The 24,763-nt window shown below is 35.8% G+C and overlaps 2 protein-coding genes across 5 annotated transcripts in view; one reads left to right on the top strand and one right to left on the bottom strand.

The window, feature by feature from the left end:
* TTLL15 (tubulin tyrosine ligase-like 15) overlaps window positions 1-24,763 on the bottom strand; it is a 165,912-nt gene that overhangs the window by 14,114 nt on the left and 127,035 nt on the right. The gene's annotated exons all lie outside the window — the stretch shown is intronic.
* LOC142221485 (uncharacterized) overlaps window positions 19,002-24,763 on the top strand; it is a 41,053-nt gene continuing 35,291 nt past the window's right edge. For 2 of the 4 annotated variants that reach the window (XM_075291244.1, XM_075291243.1), the window contains exons 1-2: window positions 19,070-20,368; window positions 21,754-22,130. In XM_075291244.1, coding sequence (XP_075147359.1) covers window positions 21,878-22,130 — 253 coding nt within the window. In that variant the 5' untranslated portion in view covers window positions 19,070-20,368; window positions 21,754-21,877. The other 2 variants (XM_075291241.1, XM_075291240.1) reach the window with 2 other exon arrangements.

Here is a 24,763-nt window from a genome sequence, read left to right on the forward strand (position 1 = left end):
AACTCGAACTTAATACCCACCTTAATGCGCTTTATGCGCTTTACAGACTATCAGTTATTCCGGACGATAGCGATCGTGTCGAACATATCCCATATATTGTGCACATTATAAGTTAAGTCCGAAGGCATAATCGATTCTGCTGCATTTTTATGGGATCGATAACACATTTACCGATTATTTAGTCATCGCGCATTACAGATTATCAGTTATTCCGGACGACAGTGCTAGTGTCGAAAATATCCCATATATAGGCTTGCCAGATGGCCGGGATTCGCCTGGATTGTCCCGGAATTTCGTCTCTATGAAGTGTCCCGGATCTTTCACAAAATTTACCAAATATCCCGGAATTTCAATTACTCAAGGCATATGTTTTATTTTTTTTACATTTGTTAAAAATGAAAACGATTTAAAATTAAATCGCTTTCAAAATTATTTTTGGTTTTGGATTTTCATACATTTTAAATGTACATTTGTTTGTCCGATTTTGTACCATTTCATTTAATCTCACCACTTTGAGAAAAAAATCAAATCACTGTCTTGCGAATCATCAGCTGTCACTTGAGTAGTAAATGTAAAAAAATATACGCAAATATCCAATTCACGTTTTTCTGCAAAATGCATTTTAACAAATTATAAGTCAAGTTTGTGCTCCCTGCCATCATTTCAAAGTTCGATTTTATCCTATGATTACCATAGACCCTTTAGTGACACTATAACAATCCCCAATTCGGATACGAAATATACCTAAAACCATGTCCATGGCGATATCCAAATTCCCAGTCCAGTCGAAAGCCACTACAAAAGAAGCAGCGATTGTCACCTCAGAGCTTAAGTTTGTTTGCCAAACCCGAAAGTAATATGCCAGTAAATATGAGTTTCGGTTTCCGTTTAAAAAAAAAAATATTCCCAAAATTATTTACGTTTTATATAAAATCGTCGCAGCCATCTTGGGAGAAAGTTTCAGAGGCTCCAATATATTTAGGAATTTCAAAGCTTGCTGACAATTACGACTACGCCATGGCGTTTATGCAAATTTACCAAGTGATAAAATATGGGGAACTAATATCGAAAAATATGACTGTTTTTGCTTGTCCCGACAAATCCCGGAATGTACGGCGCAATGTCCCGGATTTCGGCAACCATCATCTGGCAACCCTACCCATATATTGTGCACATTATAAGTTAAGTCCGAAGGCATAATCGATACTGCTACATTTTTATGGGATCGATAAAACATTTACCGATTATTTAGTCATCGCCGACAAGTCGTATCGATCCGACACACTGCTTGGTGAGAACATACGGTGGTGAGAACACCGTATTATACTAACGGACTTGTAGACGCAACGTGTTGAGTCGCAAGGTTTATCCGACCGACCGTAATACGGTGTTCTCACCAAGCATGTTTTGGGGTTTGAAATGTTTTCCCTTTATAAGCACTTCAAAACGGGTCGTTTTCGCCATACTAAAAAACAAGTTCAAAACACAAATTTTCCTCCAAAACACGTAAATTTTAGAATGTGAACCCACCTCATTTGGAATATACCCCGAATAACATACCCTATTCAAAATATATGTCAAAATATTGAAATAAGTTTCATAGAAAACAGAATAAACAAAGGCTTTTAAGAACATATGAAAATAACTTAAAAAAATTTTCCCTTTGCGCTCGCGGTAATTATTTGGACATAGGTTGCATATATGTGAATTTCGAGTAAATGTGAATTTCTAGTTCCATGGTAACTGTCAAACTAAAACATCTCAACCCGGTATGAACGGTGAAATGTGTTGGAAAAGGAATGAGGAAAACGAGTCGGTGGGAACACAGCATAAGGTGCCCTTTAATGCGCTTTACAGACTATCAGTTATTCCGGACGACAGTGCTCGTGTCGAACATATCCCATATATTGTGCACATTATCAGTTAAGTCCGAAGGCATAATCGATACTGCTGCATGTTTATGGGATCGATAACACATATACCGATTATATAGTCATCGCCGACAAGTCGTATCGATCCGACACACTGTAAGATTCATTACAAACACCGACATTCCGTCCGGAATAACTGATAGTCTCTAAAGCACATAACTTATATTAGGGCTGTTTTCTTTTAGCACTGGATACCCTAAGCCACGAAGGACTAAAAGAAAACAGAGTACACGTTTATCCAGGACATCTCCAAAAATATGCAACACTGTCATCAGCTGTTTAAAAACAATCACAGAAAAGAAGTGAAATCTTGCATTTTTAATGTATGAAATGCTCCAATTAGTAATAAATATTTACTGCTGCGATTATTTATGACACTATACCACTTTGAATTACATGTTTTTCGATAAATTAGTCACAATAAAGTTCTATTGTGAATCGATGAAGCGTCAATTTATCAAAACACAATCTGGCAAGATCGCCGCGACTTGCACTGATGAGATGTTCTGGATAGAACACCAGTGCAACGATGTTCTGGATAGCCCATACAAATGTTGTATCAAGTGCAAAAAGAAAACAGCCCTATTGTTCACAACTTGCGTGAAGATACCGAAGTAGGTAACATTTTAAATTACAACAATCACCGAAATAACGGGGCGACACAGAGTTGCAAAAACCATAGAATATTCAAATAGTACGTAAATTATCAACTGTGGTGGCCACAAAAATTCTGAAAAAAAAAACAAAATATGACCACAAATTTAGTGAATATATTGAATAAAGATATGTTTAAAAAATTATTGTTATTTAGATATGAACGCATTACTACCACAAATTTTTGAAACTATGATTTAAAACGGTATGAGCACCCTTTCCTATATCCTGGATTCCAAGTTTTCCACTATGGGTCATTTGCTAGATTCTACCATGGAAGCCAGAAATGGACTTGGTTCAAAATTCTGCTTATGGCACATCAAAGTGGATGTCATTACCTACGTTTTGATGCATGCCATGAGTTCCAACAGTGTTTTTGGACGAAGTTACGGTAGTATGTACTATGATCGTTAAAAACTTATAAACATATATATTATAAACATAACAATTAAACAAATCATGTTAAATGAGTATTGGGTCAGATGGTGTATTAAATCAGTCTCCATTAAATCAGTTATGTGTGTTTGGGATGTTGTGTAAGATTCTCTTTTCGTCATTACTTTCTTTATAAAACATTCCCAATAAACACAAATGTTTGAAAAATGCTAAATTTCAACAATTTTTCAAACATTTTTTCAAATGATTAGTGTAATATACACGTTGAGAAATTGTTGAGAAAATCGCGTTCTCAACAAAAAACAGACATTACCCTCAACAGTAAATTTCAACACATTAGCAATAATGTCTCAAGTGTTATCCTCAAATTGAAATGCATCGCTACTCAATAATTTCTCAAGCAATTTTTGATACGATTGAAATTAAAAATTAACATCGTTGCAAATACTTTTCAACCAATATTGGTATGAATGATATCCCCACTTCAAATTGAAAGTCAAAGCCAAAATTCTATGAATTTTGTATAATTTATTCATTTTCGTCAAAATAAAATATATAATAATACACTACACTACATAATACACTACAATACCAATTGAAAAATAATAATCTTATTTAACATATCAACAAATAAGAAGAAAACAACAAAACATTAAATATCTTAAACATGTAGCATATACCATATCTTCCAAGAGTATCTACTTCTATATTTTGTATGTGCACATTGTACTTAAAGTATCTTTTACTTTTTACTAAAAGTATCTTTTGAATTTGAATCTTTTAACGTAACGTATCTTAAACATTATCCTTTCTTGCATTAAACTTTTCTTATGTTGACAACACATAGAATGAACAAATCAGATGTGAAAGCTTTTGCTTGTGTGTAGTTGTTCAATGTTCATGTTATTGATCGAAAGCTCTTTTCTCAAAGGTATAAAAGGAGCACTTCACATCAGTTTGTTCATTCTCTTTTAATTTTCAAAACAGGTCAGTGGTAAGGTTTCTAATGCAACATAACAGCCAAGAATTCGTGATCGCTTCTATTTGCATCGTTTCTTGTTGTTTTGGTTGTTATGACTGTGGAAGGACACTAACAACTAACATGTATGACTCGAGGTTGTTTTTCACACCGAGTCTACTGTTATGTTGTTGTGTCGCTGTAACTTGTAAACAACATTACAATGCAGGTATTCGAGGCGACGATGGTCGTCGTTGCTTGTCTGTTTTGTTGTTTACTTGTGCCAGCAGTCTAATGAAACAGTTTTGTTTTGTTTACAACTTAAATGCATTTCATTCTCTTTTAATTTTCAAAACAGCTTAAGTTATCTTCGCCAATAAAGGATTGCTGTAATTTTTGAATTTAACAACGAAAATTCTGCTGTGTTTTCATTTTGAAAGGCAAATAGGAAAACAAAGGCTGGCGCCCATTAAACAACAATATTTGAGAAATATCTTACTACAAATTGACGCCCAACTTAGTGGCCCGAATAACACCCGTATAGTCGAGCACATTAAAAACATTTTGGTCGTGAATTAAATTTCACTAATTTTGTTTCGATAATCCTTCAATTTTTTTTTTCTTGTTTGCACGTTTGTAGCACTCCGGCGTTAACGTGGCTGATCCTGTAGAAAGTGACGAGAATCAAGAGTTTGAAGCTGAAGAGTTACGCAGAAGTAAAAGGATTGCAGCAAAAACCATGCTATCTCTAAAAACTGAACAATTTGAGAAATTGCTAAGCGCAGCGAATAAGTCTAGTGAAAGGTGTGGATCGTTCAGTGGCTGCTCTTCCAGATACAATGGGGAACGTAACTCATTGAAAGTTGAGGAATTTATTTCCGCAATATCAACATATAAAATTGTGGAGAATATAGCTGATGCAAATGCGGTAAATGGAATGCCAATGCTTTTAGAAGGGGATGCTGCCGAATGGTGGAGTGGAGTTAAATCGAATGCAAAAACCTTTGCTGATGTAATCAGAATGTTGCGAGATGCTTTTGCACCACCAAAACCAGCCTGGCGCATCTACGCCGAAATAAATGAAGCAAAGCAGCAGAAGAACGAACCGACTGACAGCTTTATTCGTAAAAAGAGGACACTTTTTGCCCAATTGCCAAAGGCACCACAGGAAGCCGATCAAATTGACATGGTGTTTGGGATGTTGCATTCTCAAATAAGGGAGCGTGTATACCGCCACAAAGTCAAAACATTTGATGAGCTTTTGGCCGATGCAAGAGAGGCAGAACAAGTTTTGAGTGAACGTAACGAGGTGAACACCCAGGCTAGCAACGGTGGTCCCCAAGGCGTTACAAAACGATGCACTTTCTGCCGTAAAAAGGGGCATACAGTCGAAAATTGTTATAAAAAGCAGGATGCAGTTTCAAAGGTAACCGCGGATGTAGAAGAAGCGCTAGTGAGACCAAAATTAGCCTGCTATGGATGTAATGCACCAGGATATGTGCGCTCAAATTGCCCGAACTGTAGCAAGAAACCTCGTAAAAGCGCCCCAATGAGTGTCAGTTTTAACTCCCTTGGTATGTGTGTGGGACGAGATATCCCAGTAGCAAATGTGGAAATTTTTGGTGTCCCCGGCCAGGCCTTTTTCGACACAGGTGCTAAAACGAGTGTGGCTAGTTCCAATCTTAAACGTATAATGCAGTTTAAAGGCTGCAAGTTCGAGACTGTGGATTGTCGAACCACTCTAGCGGATGGAACCACAGATATTCGAAAGTTTTCTACCACAACATGTAAAATTGTCATAGGAGGTAGATGTCTGGATATCAATTTCCTAATTTTCCCAGATGATAAAAATAATAGGACGTTGCTTGGTACAGATTTTATGGAGCAAGCGCAAATTGTTTTAAACATGGGTCAACAAAATTGGCACTTCGAGGGATGTCCTACTCAAGTTTTTGATTTTGTCGAAGAATGGCCTTTGGAGCTGAATTTGATGGAAACAATAAAAGTGGCAGAGACACATCTCAAGCGTAAGCCGACTGAAGTTGCAGCCCAACATGTTGAGCCAAAATTTGTAACCCCTAAGCGATCATGCAAATCCTATGTCTCCGATTTCGAAACTTATGGCCCGGATTACCATAGTGGTTCTGATTACTCGCCCCATTCAATACAAGCAATTTTTAAAGATGCAATTCCGCAGGACATGGTAACACCAGAACGTGCAAAGGATAATGACCTCTTTCCCAGATTCTCACAAAAAGATAATGATGGTAATGAAGCCGCAGTTTCCATGCCTTTAAATCTTTTTGAACACAAAATCCTTAAAGAAACGGATGCCACAAATTTAAAGGAAAAAGAAAAGATGCAAATCGATTCGCTTTTGGCTAAATATGTAAACGTTTTCGAGCCTTTTGGTAACCCTACCCCTTATGCCGTTCATAAAATTAATACTGGCGAGCATCAACCAATATTTTCACCACCATATCGCTTATCATCTGCCAAGTGCCGAGACCTTAAGAATGAAATCGAAATCATGCTAGAAAACGATATCATTGAAGAATGTGATTCAGCTTGGGCTTCGCCTGTGGTCATGGTGCCCAAAAAAGATGGTTCAGTCCGTGTATGTGTTGACTATAGAAAGCTCAACGCTATCACTACGCCCGATAGATATCCGTTGCCCAGAATGGATGATTTATTGCACGCAGCGAAAAGTACCAAATATATGACAACCCTAGATTTGCAGAGTGGGTATTATCAGGTGGAAGTTGCGGTGGAAGACAGGGACAAAACATGCCTTATAACACCATTTGGTACATTTCGTTTTAAACGAATGCCTTTTGGATTAAGAAATGCACCCGCCACGTTCCAAAGGCTAATAAACCGCTTTAAAGTGGGGATTCCTGATGTTTGTATCTTGGCCTATTTGGACGACATTATCATATGTTCTGAATCATTTCAACGACATTTGAACGATATCGAGTTAGTCATGAACCGTCTTATCACTTTCCAGTTACGACTCAATAATAAGAAATGTAAGTTTTGCTGTTCACAAGTGAAATTTCTTGGCCACCTTTTAAAACCAGAAGGCGTAGCTGTTGACCCGTCAAAGGTTCAGGCAATAGTGGAACGAAAAGAACCTAGAAATGTAAAAGAATTGATATCCTTTATTCAAACGTGTTCCTGGTACCGCCGATTCATTAACCACTATGCAGAAATTGCCAGGCCACTAACGAATTTAACAAAGAAATCTGCTGTTTGGAAGTGGGGAAAGTTGGAACAAGATGCGTTTGAGGATCTGAAGCGGGCTCTAACAACTCCACCCATATTGAAACAAGCAGTGGACGGTGTCCCTTTTGCAATTCAAGCAGATGCAAGTGCTTATGCTCTTGGGGCAGTTTTGCTCCAGGGGGAGGGACCAGAACAACTTCCAATCGAATATAGTAGTCGTCTATTAAGTAATGCTGAACGCAACTACTCCACAACCGAAAGGGAAGCTCTGGCCATAGTATGGGCATGTAACAAATTTCGTGGCTACATTGAAGGTGGATCAGTGAAGCTTTTAACAGATCACCAGCCATTGAAATGGTTGCTTAACATTAAGTCACCAACTGGTAGACTTGCGAGATGGGGATTACAAATTCAGCATTATGACTTTGTTTTAGAATATCTACCTGGGAAAAACAATGCTACAGCGGATATGCTTTCCAGGCCACCATGCCCGGAGGAGAAACACGATAATCCGGATAATTGTATCTGTTCGTTTTTCATCGATATTCCAAACAAAAGTGCATCACAGATTCGGGAAGAGCAGTTAAAGGATGATTACTTGAAAAGCATAATCATCTCCATTGAAAACCAAGATGAAAATTACTTTAGATGGATAAATAGAAACTATGTCCTTAACAATGGAATACTATACTGTTATGCCGACGATGATACCGATGATGCTCAACTCGTTATCCCAGTTCATGAACGGTCTGACATACTAAAAGCTTATCATGATGACAGCACCGCTGGACATTATGGAACAGAGAAGACAATAGCGCGTATAGCCAGCAGGTATTTTTGGCCTGGGATGCGCAGTGATATCGCTAAACATGTGAAGAATTGCATCGATTGCCAGCGGTATAAAGCAAGTAATATGAAACCAGCAGGATTGCTTCAAACAACAAGTAGTAATCAACGTTTCGAAGTTGTGGCTATCGATTTATTTGGACCGTTGCCGCAAACCGATGGAGGCTACAGATGGATATTTATTGCCGAAGATGTAGCAAGTCGGTGGGTGGAACTATTTAAACTTGTTGATGCTACGGCCGAAGCCTGCGCGAAAATACTAATTGAAGAAATATTTCTCCGTTACGGCATGCCCCGTCGAATAAAATCGGATAATGGTGCCGTAACGGAAGACTCACTGACGCATTTTGTTGACGCGCTGCTCGGGAGAGGTCCCGCACGTCAAAGGGGGAGTCTGTAGCAGATATATTTTGCATATACCATATCTTCCAAGAGTATCTACTTCTATATTTTGTATTTGCACATTGTACTTAAAGTATCTTTTACTTTTTACTAAAAGTATCTTTTGAATTTGAATCTTTTAACGTAACGTATCTTAAACATTATCCTTTCTTGCATTAAACTTTTCTTATGTTGACAACACATAGAATGAACAAATCAGATGTGAAAGCTTTTGCTTGTGTGTAGTTGTTCAATGTTCATGTTATTGATCGAAAGCTCTTTTCTCAAAGGTATAAAAGGAGCACTTCACATCAGTTTGTTCATTCTCTTTTAATTTTCAAAACAGGTCAGTGGTAAGGTTTCTAATGCAACATAACAACCAAGAATTCGTGATCGCTTCTATTTGCATCGTTTCTTGTTGTTTTGGTTGTTATGACTGTGGAAGGACACTAACAACTAACATGTATGACTCGAGGTTGTTTTTCACACCGAGTCTACTGTTATGTTGTTGTGTCGCTGTAACTTGTAAACAACATTACAATGCAGGTATTCGAGGCGACGATGGTCGTCGATGCTTGTCTGTTTTGTTGTTTACTTGTGCCAGCAGTATAATGAAACAGTTTTGTTTTGTTTACAACTTAAATGCATTTCATTCTCTTTTAATTTTCAAAACAGCTTAAGTTATCTTCGCCAATAAAGGATTGCTGTAATTTTTGAATTTAACAACGAAAATTCTGCTGTGTTTTCATTTTGAAAGGCAAATAGGAAAACAAAGGCTGGCACCCATTAAACAACAATATTTGAGAAATATATTACTACAAACATTATTTGTAAACACTTTTGCATTGATAATTCGATTTCCTTCCTGTTGGTGTCATAAAACAGTATTAAAATTTGAAATTAGAACGTGTTGGACCGCGTGTTAGAATAGATTCCTAGCAGAAGGAATTCACAAAATATCCATTTTAAACCGATAATAACATATGAATTAAACTGACGATGTGATGCACATTTTCATCCAGAAGTTGTTGATTTTAACAATTGGTTGTTTTTAACAATTTTAATTGGTTGCACTTTTAAAGGTTTCTGGAAACTTTCTCTTGTCGATAAGCCACTCATTTTTCATTGGTTAGCTTCTTAATGGTTGCAAGAATGTAGCATCCAAAGATTTTAGTTTTCTGCAAAAAGATTTAAATTTAGTGACTTCGTCCAAAAACATTGTTGAAACTCATTGCATACATCAAAATGTAGGTAATTACTTCCACTTTGATGTTCCATAAGCAGAATTTTGAACGAAGTCTGTTCCTGGCTTCCATGGTAGAATCTAGCTACCAGGACATAATGGAAAATGGAATCTGGGATATCTGCGTCCAAAATTAAACTGACGATGTGATGCACATTTTCATCCAGAAGTTGTTGATTTTAACAATAGGTTGTTTTTAACAATTTTAATTGGTTGCACTTTTAAAGGTTTCTGGAAACTTTCTCTTGTCGATAAGCCACTCATTTTTCATTGGTTAGCTTCTTAATGGTTGCAAGAATGTAGCATCCAAAGATTTTAGTTTTCTGCAAAAAGATTTAAATTTAGTGACTTCGTCCAAAAACATTGTTGAAACTCATTGCATACATCAAAATGTAGGTAATTACTTCCACTTTGATGTTCCATAAGCAGAATTTTGAACGAAGTCTGTTCCTGGCTTCCATGGTAGAATCTAGCTACCAGGACATAATGGAAAATGGAATCTGGGATATCTGCGTCCAAAATTAAACTGACGATGTGATGCACATTTTCATCCAGAAGTTGTTGATTTTAACAATAGGTTGTTTTTAACAATTTTAATTGGTTGCACTTTTAAAGGTTTCTGGAAACTTTCTCTTGTCGATAAGCCACTCATTTTTCATTGGTTAGCTTCTTAATGGTTGCAAGAATGTAGCATCCAAAGATTTTAGTTTTCTGCAAAAAGATTTAAATTTAGTGACTTCTCTAAAATGTTTGTCCAATTGTCCAACATTTTTTCATCGGTCAGCTTTTTAATGTTTTCAAAAACGTAGAATCCATAATTTTATTTTTCTGCAAAGAGATATACATTTAGTGACTTCCTTAATGTTTTTTTTTATTTTCACTTACCTATTATTATAAACTATTTGGAGTAAATTCAGTTTTTTGTCTAAAGTTTTCCAATTGTTTTATTTCTTCCAATTGACCACGAACTTCGTTGCACAAATAAGTATTGAAAATCACATGGTATTTTCGTTGCATTTTAGCGTAATGTTTTGTCAAAGTTTTCTCATATTATCTTCAACACCTTTTCAAAGATTTCATCAGCATTTTGGCAAATTGGAAGTAATTCGCAATCAATTTGAAGATATATTGAAGATGAGCTGTTTCAAGTCAAGTTGAAAATTATATTTACCCTCAAACTGAAAAGTTGTTGCATTTGAAAAACGCTCATCCTGTGTTTATTGGGTTATTTCTAATAAAAAGCATAAACACATTATTCTACACTCATAGAAAAAAGTCTGCTAAAAACAGCAGTCGACGTCTGCTGTAATATTTTTGTACTTCAGGGCCTAATGAACAACAATTTATAAAATTTTTAGGTTATAAATTTTCCCCCAAAGCATATTTAAGAACCAAACGTAGTTTTTGGTATATTTTTGCCCTGTAGTATACATTTTGTTTGCTGTTATGCCTCAATTCGATAAATATTCGGATTTTTGGTCAAATACTATAGATACCCAATAAACACAGGATGAGCGTTTTTGAAATGCAACAACTTTTCAGTTTGAGGGTAAATATAATTTTCAACATAAATTCAACTTGACTTGAAATACCTCATCTTCAATACATCTTCAAATTGTTTGCGAATTACTTCCAATTTGCCAAAATGTTGACGAAATCCCAATAAACACAGGATGAGCGTTTTTCAAATGCAACAACTTTTCACTTTGAGGGTAAATATAATTTTCAACTTGACTTGAAATAGCTCATCTTCAATACATCTTCAAATTGTTTGCGAATTACTTCCAATTTGCCAAAATGTTTACGAAATCTTTGAAAGGTATTGAAGATAATATGGGAAAACTTTGACAAAACACTACCCTAAAATGCAACGAAAAAACCATGTGGTTTTCAATACTTATTTGTGCAACGAAGTTCGTGGTCAATTGCAAGAAATTAAAGAAATGGAAAATTTTAGACAAATAACCAAATAGTTTATAAAAATAGGTAAGTGAAAAGAAAAAATTAAATAAAACTTTAAGGAAGTCACTAAATGTATATCTCTTTGCAGAAAACTAAAATTACGGATTCTACGTTCTTGAAAACATTAAAAGGCTGACCGATGAAAAAATGGTGGACAATTAACTGTAACTGCTTCAAATTGTTTATAATAATTGGTACTTCAATATGAAAAATTAAATCAACACTTTAGAGAAATCACTAAATTTAAATCTCTTTGCTGAAAACTAAAATCTCATGAAAAATGAGTGGCTTATCGACAAGAAAAAGTTTCCAGAAACATTACAAGTGCCACCAATTAAAATTGTTTAAAACAACAAATTGTTGAAATCAACAACTTCTGGATGAAAATGTGCATCACATCGTCAGTTTAATTCATATGTTATTATCAGTTTAAAATGGATATTTTGTGAATTCCTTCTTCTGGAAATCAATTCTAACACGCGGTCCAGTGCGTTCCTAATTTCAAATTGCCCGCATGTTAATAAATTTTAATGCTGTTTTATGACACCAAAAGGATTGAAATCGAATTATCAATGCAAAAGTGTTTACTAATAATGTTTAAGATATTTAAAGTTTTGTTGTTTGTTTTTTTTTGTTCTTATTTGTTGATATGTTTAATAAGATTATTATTTATCAATTGGTATTGTAGTGTATTATGTAGTGTAGTGTATTATTATATATTATATTTTGATGAAAATGAATAAATTATACAAAATTCATAGAATTTTGGCTTTGACTTTCAATTTGAAGTGGGGATATCATTCATACAATTATTGGTTGAAAAGTATTTGCAACGATGTTAATTTTTAATTTGAATCGTATCAAAAATTGTTTGAGAAATTATTGAGTAGCGATGCATTTCAATTTGAGGATAACACTTGAGACATTATTGCTAATGAGTTGAAATTTACTGTTGAGGGTAATGTCTGTTTTTTGTTGAGAACGCGATTTTCTCAACAATTTATCAACTTGTATATTACACTAATCCTTTGAAAAAATGTTTGAAAAATTGTTGAAATTTAGCATTTTTCAAAAATTTGTGTTTATTGGGAATGTTTTATAAAGAAAGTAAAGACGAAAAGAGAATCTTACACAACATCCCAAACACACATAACTGATTTAATGGAGACTGATTTAATACACCATCTGACCCAATACTCATTTAACATGATTTGTTTAATTGTTATGTTTATAATATATATGTTTATATGTTTTTAACGATCATAGTACATACTACCGTAACTTCGTCCAAAAACACTGTTGGAACTCATGGCATACATTAAAATGTAGGTAATGACTTCCACTTTGATGTGCCATAAGCAGAATTTTGAACGAAGTCCGTTCCTGGCTTCCATGGAAGAATCTAGCAAATGACCCATAGTGGAAAACTTGGAATCCAGGAAAACTTCGTCCAAAAACATTGTTGAAACTCATTGCATACATCAAAATGTAGGTAATTACTTCCACTTTGATGTTCCATAAGCAGAATTTTGAACGAAGTCTGTTCCTGGCTTCCATGGTAGAATCTAACTACCGGGACATAATGGAAAATGGAATCTGGGATATCTGCGTCCAAAAACACTGTTGGAGCACATGACATACATCAAAACGTAGGTAATGACATCCACTTTGATGAGCCATAAGCAGAATTTTGAACCAAGTCCATTTCTGGCTTCCATGGTAGAATCTAGCAAATGACCCATAGTGGAAAACTTGGAATCCAGGATATAGGAAAGGGTGCTCATACCGTTTTAAATCATAGTTTCAAAAATTTGTGGTAGTAATGCGTTCATATCTAAATAACAATAATTTTTTAAACATATCTTTATTCAATATATTCACTAAATTTGTGGTCATATTTTGTTTTTTTTTTCAGAATTTTTGTGGCCACCACAGTTGATAATTTACGTACTATTTGAATATTCTATGGTTTTTGCAACTCTGTGTCGCCCCGTTATTTCGGTGATTGTTGTAATTTAAAATGTTACCTACTTCGGTATCTTCACGCAAGTTGTGAACAATAGGGCTTTTTTCTTTTTGCACTTGATACAACATTTGTATGGGCTATCCAGAACATCGTTGCACTGGTGTTCTATCCAGAACATCTCATCAGTGCAAGTCGCGCCGATCTTGCCAGATTGTGTTTTGATAAATTGACGCTTCATCGATTCACAATAGAACTTTATTGTGACTAATTTATCGAAAAACATGTAATTCAAAGTGGTATAGTGTCATAAATAATCGCAGCAGTAAATATTTATTACTAATTGGAGCATTTCAGGAGTGTTCATTCCTTTTGGCTTCGAATATTGACGATCATTTCCAAATTTCCGTTTCGGCCCTTGTAGTCCCACATTTATCTGGAGAACTTCCATCTCGTACTATCGAAATTCCCAATATTCCGTTGGCAGATCCCCGTTTCTGTGAGGGATCAAAAATCGATCTACTTATAGGGGCAGACTTGTTCCCTCACATTATGAAATCGGGTATTCAACGACAGGTTTGTGGATCCTTACTGGCGCAGGAGGCTGTGTTCGGTTGGATCCTTACGGGCCCAATTGGCATCGACGAAAAACCCAGTTCTCCACAAATAGTGTTTTTCTTTTGTGAGGTGTCTCTTGATACAAGCATTTCTTGCTTTTGGGAGGTGGAGGACCTTCCCAGGAAAACTTTTATGTCACCATCCGATAAATTTTGGGAAGACTTGTACTGCTCCACTACAGTCGACTCCGCTTTAGCGCAATGCGCTTTACTGAAAAACCTCGGATAACTGAAATCGATCGCATTCCCCAGTTGTTTTTTCTGTCCATTTCATTTAAATTACTCCGCTTTAGTGAAACTCCGCTTAACTGAAAAAATCGGATTACTGAAAAGTTTTTTGTGTTCAAATGAGTTTCGTCACATTAGTATGACTTCGCTTTACTGAAAATGCCACATTCTCGCTATTGAGAGAGAGTACATTTTCTTCTCCGTATTGAGAACGCTTTATTTCAAGTGAAGATGGCACTTTCAAAACAGTTTAAATCACTCTGTAAATAAAATCAACTGAAAGGTAAAATTGTAGATGGCACACACACGGAATCAAACACCTTGTTTTTATTATTTTATGTACATAGCATTGGTCATAAGTTCGGTTAACTGAAATTGAGTGGATTTTTTTCCAGTTATACGGAGTCCGCTTTACTGAAACTTTTTCAGTTATCCGAAGTTCGCATTACTGGAAGTTTTTTTCAGTTATCCGTAGTCCGCTTTAGCAAAAACTTCGGATAACTGAAATTAAATGGCTGCATTTTTAACGTTTCAGTAAAGCGGAGTCGACTGTACAACCAGGAATGAATATGGTAGATATGTAGTGTCACTTCCATTTAAGGAGGAATTTCTTCAGAATATGGATATTGGTCGGTCCAGAAGTTGTGCCTTGGCCCAGTTTCTCAGAAATGAATCTCGTCTGCTTAGAACTCCTCATTTTAAGACACAGTATGATGATTTTCTAGCTGAGTATGAATCCTTGAATCATACGTCCAAAGTTTCACCCCCCAATTGGTCCAGGAGTTCCCAAACATTATTATTTACCACATCATGCTGTCGTGAAACCCGACAGTACAACCACAAGGGTTAGGGTGGTATTTAATGCGTCCTCTCGGACAACTAACGGACTAAACCTGAATGATGTTTTGCATCCAGGTCCTGTACTTCAACAAGATCTTGTTGTTCTTGTCCTAAAGGTGGAGATTCTTCCGTTATGTCTTCAATGGAGACATAACTAAAATGTACAGAAAAATCCTGGTAAATCCTGAGCATAGGTCCTTCCAACGTGTCCTCTTTCGTAGGAATCCCAACGAATCCGTTCAAGATTACCAACTTGACACTGTTACTTTCGGAGTAAATTGTGCTCCTTTCCTCGCTATCCGGACACTTTTACAATTGGCCGATAATATCCGAGAAACTTTTCCTTTAGCATGTAACATACTTCGAAATGCGATGTATGTGGATGATGCTCTCGTTGGAGCACATTCCATTCCTGAGGCTATGGAGTCCAAAGAACAGCTGGTTAGCGCTCTGAACTCCGCCGGTTTTTCAATGAGAAAATGGACAACAAATTCTAAACAAATTCTCTCTGATGTCCCTGCAGATCAGCTGCTTTTAAAGGATTTTTTAGAATTTGATGATCGAAGTTCTACTGGAATGCGGCATCCGATTCTTTTTTCTTTACGACTACTCGTTTCTCGGATGATTGTCGATATACGAAAAGGGAAGTCTTGTCCCAAATTGCAAAACTATTTGATCCCGTTGGATGGTTAGCTACCTGTGTAGTTATTGTCAAGATAATTATGCAGAGAATTTTGAAGGTATCCAATGGGACGATCAGATTTCATCGCAATCGTTATCCGATTGAAAATATTTTGAATCCTGTTATCCGTAAATAGATTCCATTAAAGTTCCGAGGTGGTTCAATTATACACCAAAGTGTGATGTCCAATTCCACGGGTTTTCCGATGCGTCGGAAAAGGCGTATGCAGCGGCACTTTACGTCCGGATAAGGGAGGAAGAGTCCGTTTCAGTGCACTTGGTCTCCTGCAAAACGAAAGTGGCACCACTTAAAACATTGTCCATACCGCGACTAGAGCTGTGTGGGGCGACTTTGCTAGCAGAAATGATAGACCGTCTTGTTCCCCAGCTAGAAATTCGGAACTGTTCTATTTTCTGTTGGACTGATTCTACCATTGTCCTTTCGTGGTTGGCCAAGCCTCCCTGCTATTGGTCCACTTTTGTGGCAAACAGGGTTTCTAAAATAATCCAAGCTATAGGTCCACCTCGTTGGCATCACGTGAAGTCTAAGGAAAATCCGGCAGATCTCGCTAGTCGTGGTGTCTATCCACAAGATCTATTAGGTAACGACTTATGGTGGCATGGACCTACATGGTTAAAGGATTGTTACGAAAATTGGCCCAAATTCGAATACTCGTCACAAGATCTGACGGAAATTGAAAGAAAATGTGTAAAAGTTAATTTTTCTTTCCTTACCGATCACGAAGACATCCTCGAAAGATTTTCTTCTCTCTCAAGAGCGCTTCGGGTAATAGCTTACATATATAGATTCTTCTACGCCACTCATCCAAGATTTAAATCCAATTTCCAAAGGAATACATTTAATATTTCTACTTCAGAAATAATAATGGTTCAAGATCGTCTAGTGTCCATGACTCAAAGAGCACATTTTCCTAACGAATACCTAGCATTATCTTCCAAAAAACAGGTAGCTTCTGCTAGTCCTTTCTTAAACTTAAATCCCTTTCTTGACTCTGAAGGCATTATGAGAGTATGTGGCCGACTGGTATCCTCTCCAGGATTATCTTATAATGAGAAATCCTATTATTCTGCCTTACAATTGCCAGCTTTCCCGATTGTTAGTCCAGTTTATTCATACGATTTCGATCCATGGAGGTAACCAACTAGTTTTAAGATTAATCCGGACACAATTCTGGATTATAAAAGTCAAAAATTTAATTAAGACCACTATAAATCGTTACAAAACATGTATTTTGTACAAACATAGGTGTCGAAAGCAACTAATGTCGTCTCTTCCCCCTGAAAGATCTGAATACTCAAGGCCATTTACTCACACAGGACTAGATTTCACTGGTCCTTTTGATATTAAAAGCTTTTCCGGTCGGGCATGCCGAATGACCAAGGGATATACGTGTGTCTTTGTCTGCTTCGCAACTAAGGCAATCCACCTTGAAGCAGTGTCTGATATGGGTGGGCTCTGGGAAGCAGGAGTAAAAAGCTTCAAGTCTCATTTTCGTAAGGCAGCTGGTAACTTCAAACATACTTTTGAAGAATTCCAGACTTTACTCTCTAGAATAGAAGCTTGCTTAAACTCTCGTCCATTATGTTCCGCGTCCACAGAAGCGTCCGACCTTTCCGCCCTAACCCCGGGTCATTTCTTGATTGGTAGCCCAATCCTAAATCCTCTTGATCCGAAAATTTCCGAATCTCCGACATCATTGGTCAACCGTTGGCAACGACTGAAGGTGATGCACCAACATTTTTGCCTTCGTTGGAAGGAAAAATATTTGAAAGAACTCCATAAATGACATAAATGGAAAACTCCTTCCGAAAATGTCAAAGAAAGTGATTTGGTTGTCATCAAAGAAGAAAACTTGCCACCAAACTGTTGGCGCCTGGGTAGAATATCCAAAGTACATCCTGGGTCCGATGGTAAAGTACGTGCTGTCGATATTGTAACAGAGAAGGGTTATATCACACGACCGATTACAAAAATCGTTATACTTCCTAGTGATTCCACAAATTAGTTCACACTTTGAGTATCTAAGACTACTTCACACTTCCAATATATAAAAAAACTTAAAATGATATCATTCGTAGCAAAACATGCGTGGCTCCAAAAATCAACCCAAATGGCGGAAGAATGCGTACATCTGTCGGCTTTGTTGATGGACCCATCCACTGCTTAAATGCAAGAAATTCCTTGAGATGACCGTTGCCAAAAGAACACAGGTGGTGAAAACGTATGGATACTGTAGGAATTGCTTGGCACATTCCCATTCGCAAAATACATGCTTCACTACCACTGGCTGTCGTTATTGCATCAAATCAAAAATCAAAATCGAATCAACATTGAGAGTAAACAACCGCATGTCTATCCATACACCATCAGAATCCTTACCAAAAGACTATGCGACAAAATTCTACAATATGCTGCTAGCTGATGCTGGTTTCTTCAAATCTGACTCTGTGGATATAATCTTGGGTGCTGATATATACTCTCGAGTAATAAAAGAGGGAATATTGAGATGATTTGGGCTGCCTACGGCCCAAAATACCATCTTTGGCTGGACAATTTATGGAAATTGTCGGGTTTAGTAGCAAATCATTATCCTCCGAATAATTAACCCCAATTTATGAAGAACATATATATATTTACATGTACTAGGATACTTACAAAAGATGTGAACCACACCAACTAACATTAAATTTATTAATTAAGCAACTCTCTTATTATCAATACAAAAATATGAATTGTTTCCCTAATTTGAAATTTTATTCCTGAATTCTCTTAAAAAAATGTTTTCCTTTTTATATATTTTTGATCTTGATTTGATTTATATATTTTTCATTATCCTTAAGATGGAACTGGAAGTAATAATAATGACATAAATGTGCACGTTCATTGCAGTAATACTGGGGCCGGAATTGTTTATACAGAAACCCTACATTCTACAATCAAATTTTAATTTCCCCCAAAAACGCATAGAAATTCCCAAACACCAAATATTTTCATACGGATTTCGATTCATTGTTATCGATACCGCCCTGTATCGAGTTATGTCATTATTACGACTTCCGCAAATAATTATTCGAGCTCCATCTCTATCTCTATTTCGCTATCATCCACTGTACTGGTAAGACTCCAACTCTATCCAACGAAATAAATTCAGAATTATTCAAACAATCCTAATTTGTTTGTTTTCCTTCTCTGAATTTTCTTTATATTTCTCTCTGTGGAATAAATTTCCATACGTTCTTGCGGAGAAACTCAAGAGTAAATCGACATTCTTGGATTTATATTGGCTTTGAGACGACCCCCTTTACACCTTCATTTCATCGTTCACCTCATCAAGCTCCAGTCAAAGATTATGGTGACTTGGATTCCCACACACATTAATAGATTTAGTTTTCACTTTAGTGAAAATTAGCGGCTAAACTCGAACTTAATACTCACTTTTACTTAAATTTAGTGTTCATGCGTTTTATTTTCTTGCGGAGCTAAAAGAAAATGTCAATATTTGGGATTCTTTAAGCACTTTCCTTATCCGGATCCAAAAGGAACTGTGGAACTAAATGATGGAACTAGTTCCGTTTTAGGAGCGGATCTGAAAAGACCGATCACTTCAGTGAGCCGGGATCGCCCAACTCTAGTGCAAATCAAAACCATCAGAAAACAATAACAAAATATGTACCGTACATACAAACGACATTAGATTCATGAATTTGCAATATTTAAGTGTTTGTTGGTAAAACTGTTGTTGTGAAAAATTAATTAATTAATTTTCCGTTTTAAATTGTTTAATTTGGTGTGGTTTTTATTGAAAAAATGTGAAAACTATTAAATAATATTCCAAGAAATTGGTGGAAAACAAACAATTGGAAAAATACATACAAACAAGTGATAGTGACAATTGACATAAAATACAAACCGACCACTAATAAATTAAAACCAATAACAACAGCAGGGTGCAACAAAGAAAACAAAATAATTCAAATTATACAAACATTACTGTCGTTGGTTTTTTTGTGAACAATTAAAAGTTGATATAAAAAAACAAAAAAAAATGTGAACTTGCGCAGTGGGACACAGAGACAAAAAAGTGAAAATAAAAAATTTGTTTAATATTTAATCAAAACAAAAAATTTTTGGTTAGTAATACGGACACAGTGTACAGTCGGATAATTATCAACAAAAATAAACCTTTGAAAAAACTGTACGCTTGGACCTTGAACTTTGAAAATTACCGCAATAACGGTCAACTTCCAACGTACAATAAAAAAACTTCAAAAAGCTTTAAAAACAAAAATTCAAAAGACACAACAAAAAATCGACCCAAATCCTGCAACACAAATTTATATACAACAACAACACAAACGACGCTCAAAAAGGCGCGAATATGTAAAACAACAAACCAAGACCCACAAATAATACATTGCAAAGTGAGTACCAATACAGTTTTTTATATTCCCATTAATTTTTTCGAAAGCAATTTAATAAAAAAATCATTTTTCGTGAAATGTTCTAAAATTTTCGGTGTAAATTTTTCAATAAAAAAAAAATTCAAAGAAAATTGTCGTCGTGAAAATTTTAAAGAATTTGTTTTATAATTTTCTAATCAAAATTTTTTTTTTGAAAAATTAGAAAATTAACATTAAACATTCTCATCCGTTTTAATATCTCAAAAACAATTTGCTATTTAAAACAAAAATATTTTTTAAATAAATTTAATCGCGATTTTCACCAGATATTAATTCGGTTATAATCTATAAATTTGATTTCTACGAAAATTTGAAAAAATATCAATTTTGGTTGCAACTATTTATTTATAAAATTTGATTTAATTTTTTATTATTCCTTTATATATATAATCTTTTTTTTTAAATTTTGTTTTCGCTCGCAAACCGTGCTTTGTCTCATTATCAAATTCAGACCCTGAATTGACCCAGGTTTTTTGTTGTGGCGGGATTTTTTGAAAATGTTTGACCCATTTAAAGAAATCGATTTGTCGAATTGACCCGTGGGGTTTTCATCGTTATGGGCGTTTAAGGGAAGTGACCCGATTTTTTTTTATTGGAAAATTTAACGAATCTAACCCATTCTTTGAAAACAAGCATTTTCTTTCGAATTGAAAACAAAACGATTTATTAAAAATTGAAGTGAATATTTTTTGAATGTTTAATGTGCTTTGTGGGAATTCTGGGATTCATTATTTGCGAAAATTCTAGTTCTTTTTCGGCGAAAAAGAAATTTATAAAGTTTAAAGTAAAAATGTAATTATCTGTAAAAAAAGTTAAATAAAAAGACATTACGATTTAAAGTTCATATCATAAGTCATAAAATTTTGTTTTCGTTTAAGTTTTTTTGAGAATTTAAAGAAAAGTAAAATTTTAAAGTTTATCGGTTTCAACACAAAATTTTTTTGTGAGAAAAAACTATAAAATAAAACAATTATCGAAAGTTATTGGTTAATTTCACACTTTGTATAATAAAAATAAAATTTTTTCTTGTGTAAACATTTTCCATCTTAAGGTGGGTATTAAGTTCGAGTTTAGCCGCTAAAATCGTAGTTTTTTCACGATTACTTTTCTTTAATAATCCATTTTAAGGAATACAAACTCTGTGAATATTTGCTATGGGATATTCCCCATCAAGATATAATGAAATCTGCAACAAATATGTATAATTTTATTACTTTTTTACTGATTTAGTTTTCACTTTAGTGAAAATTAGCGGCCAAACTCGAACTTAATACTCACCTTTAGTTTAAACGCGAATTAGTATTTTTTCTTTCAAATATTTGTCGTAAATCTTTCTTTTACTCAAGTTTCATTTTAGAATTTGAACAAAGCAGATGTATATTTTCCTACCAAAAAAAAAAAATAAAAGAAAAAATTTCAACTTCAAAAATAAAAAAGACATATATATTGTGAAAAATATGAGTAAATCAAATGGATTCGCGGTTTGTCTCCAATAGCGATCCTCCAAAACAGCCGGAAGAGACGACCAAGGATAACACATGGAATATAAAACATCCAGAAGAGCCAAACAAAGACAATTCAAGGAATGTAAATAAACGTAATTACGACACCACCAATCAACATTCAAATATTATGGAAGTGAATACCGAAAGTCCGGATATTTCCAGATTTGGCTCCTGTCAAATTGAGGAAAGAGAAAATCATAACAGATTTGCCATTCTGGGTGAGTTGAATTTCGAAGAAGAACTAGTTAGCTCCATAACAATAGCTCCTAAAGTCACCACCTCCAAGCAAACATATTGTCCTCCGTTCTTCCTATATAACATCAACATGTCAGATCTAGGCCAACATAGACAAAGAATTCAAAATTGTCAACAAGACCAAACGGAAAAGTAAGTTGTATGTGAAAGATCTGTCAGTCCACACAGAACTGATGAATATCCTGAAATCGAAGAATGATTCTTATTCATACACTCTGAAACAACTTAGACATGTGTCTTTTGTGTTAAGGGGTCTCCATCATAAGACAACCTTAGAAGAATTAAAATCTGAACTAACGACATTACTACCAAACACGATCGAGAAAGTCTCCCATTTTACTACGGAAATGTCTCGGAAAATGAATACCGGTCTGTTTTTAATAACATTACTCCCAGGAAGATCTTTGAAGGACATAACATTTATAAATACAATATTAAATCAAAAGATTATATGGAAAATACCAAAATCTAGTACAAAAATACCTCAATGCTGGAGATGTCAGAAATGGGGACTGTTAATCTCGTTATTTTACGGATTATTAAAGAAAACAAATTGTATTCGAATTCAGGTATAAATTTATTACGTAACGATATGTTCTCAGACTACTTGCTGTCACTACAGCTATATGACTTCAACTTGTCGACGACTGCAGAACGACTGACTTAAAGACACATGCTTAATTCTCGCTCTCTCATTACATTAAGTGTTCTTGCAGTTAGGGTTTCATTGTATACATTCAATACTAAGTAATACAACGTAGAAGATTCAATTACAATTCATAATAAAAACACGTTATCTTTAAAATCCATTTATTTTAATATCAAACATATCGCCGCCCTTGGTGGATCTGGGGAGACATCAACCACTTGCTTTGGGAACAGGAGCCAATTTGTGGACAGCTCTTCGAATGATACCATTTTTCGTCTTTACGTCCGCAACTCGCACTACGCCCTTGGTATCTTTGATGACGTTCACCACTCTACCCATAAGCCACTGCCTAAGTGGTAAATTGTCTTCAGCAACTAAAACCAGCTCGTCGGTCACCAAATTATTCTGTTTCTTAGTCCATTTCACTTTTTGTTGAAGTTCGTGAAGGTATTCCATTGACCACCGTCTCCAAAAGTGCTGCTGAATGGCAGTCACACGCAACCATCTATCTCTATGTGACCAGTCTTTAGCATCATAAACCGGTTCTTCTAAACTGGCGATGGGTCCTCCCGTCAAAAAGTGACCTGGGGTCAACACACCTTCATCGTTTGGGTCATTCGACATTGTTGTGAGTGGGCGTGAGTTCAAAATTGCCTCTATTTCTGTCACCACATTTCCTAATTCCTCAAACGTCAAAAGAGCTTCTCCGAATACACGATTTAAATGGTATTTGACCGATTTAACGGCGGCCTCCCACAGCCCACCAAAATGGGGGGACCTCGGAGGTATATGATGGAAGGCAATACTTTTTGTCTCACAGTACGTCGATATTTTATTCTGCACCTGCTGATCGAAGAACCTTTGTCGCATCTCCTTCATCTCTCGGCGTGCACCCACAAAATTTGTTGCGTTGTCACAAAACAACTGCGCGCAAAGACCCCTACGTGCCACAAATCTCTTCAATGCGGCTATGAAGGCTTTGGCTGTCAAATCCGAGACAACTTCTAAGTGCACAGCTTTTGTGCAAAAGCAAATAAAAACAGCCACATAACTTTTTGTTGTACGGCAACCTCTCAGATTCACAGTTGTTGTAAATGGGCCGCAAAAATCAACTCCGCTCACTGTGAATGGCCTGGCCATTGAAACTCTTGCCACTGGCAAGTCACCCATAATCTGATTACATACTTTAGGTCTGTATCTATAGCAATGAAGACAAGCTTCTACAACCGTACGTATAATTTTACGGACATTGGGTATCCAAAATTTTTGCCTTATTAATGCCATAAGAGTTTGAGTACTGGCATGATAATGATGTCGATGGATATGCCGCACATAAGTCTTGACGAAGTCACTTTCTGTAGGCAACAGAATTTGATGTTTTGAGTCATAAGGTATGTTTGCATTCATTAGCCTACCACCCACTCGAATCAATGGCACATTACCTTCATTTTCTATAAATAAGCTCAAAGCTTTATATTTACTATTAAATGGTAAATCTTTTTGTTTGGACAATACAGAAAATTCCTCTTGAAAGTAGTATTGTTGCAACACAAATACAACACGCGCCAGGTTATCATTCAGCACTGCATTATCTGGCATATATTTCTTAAATGCAAATCTTATCAGTGTCACCATTCTCAGTAATTTGTCCACATTGCTATGACTCTCTATCCACAACACCATATTTGATTTTTCAGCTCGCACCAACAAGTTCGTAACAGAGCGTGCTCTCTCTTCTTCCACTTCGGGTTTTTTCCGCCTCTCTTTATTTGCCGGCCAGTCACAATGATGTTTGGTTAAGAATTGTGGTCCTGTAAACCAAATAGATTCAAGCAGTTCAGAAATATACGCACCTCTTGATATTATATCTGCTGGATTTAACTTAGAAGGGACATGGTCCAAACGGCCATTTTCGTTTCCTCTTGAATGGCGGAAACCCGGTTTGCA

This window comes from Haematobia irritans, chromosome 1, assembly GCF_050003625.1.
Source record: "Haematobia irritans isolate KBUSLIRL chromosome 1, ASM5000362v1, whole genome shotgun sequence".
NCBI lineage: Eukaryota > Metazoa > Arthropoda > Insecta > Diptera > Muscidae > Haematobia > Haematobia irritans.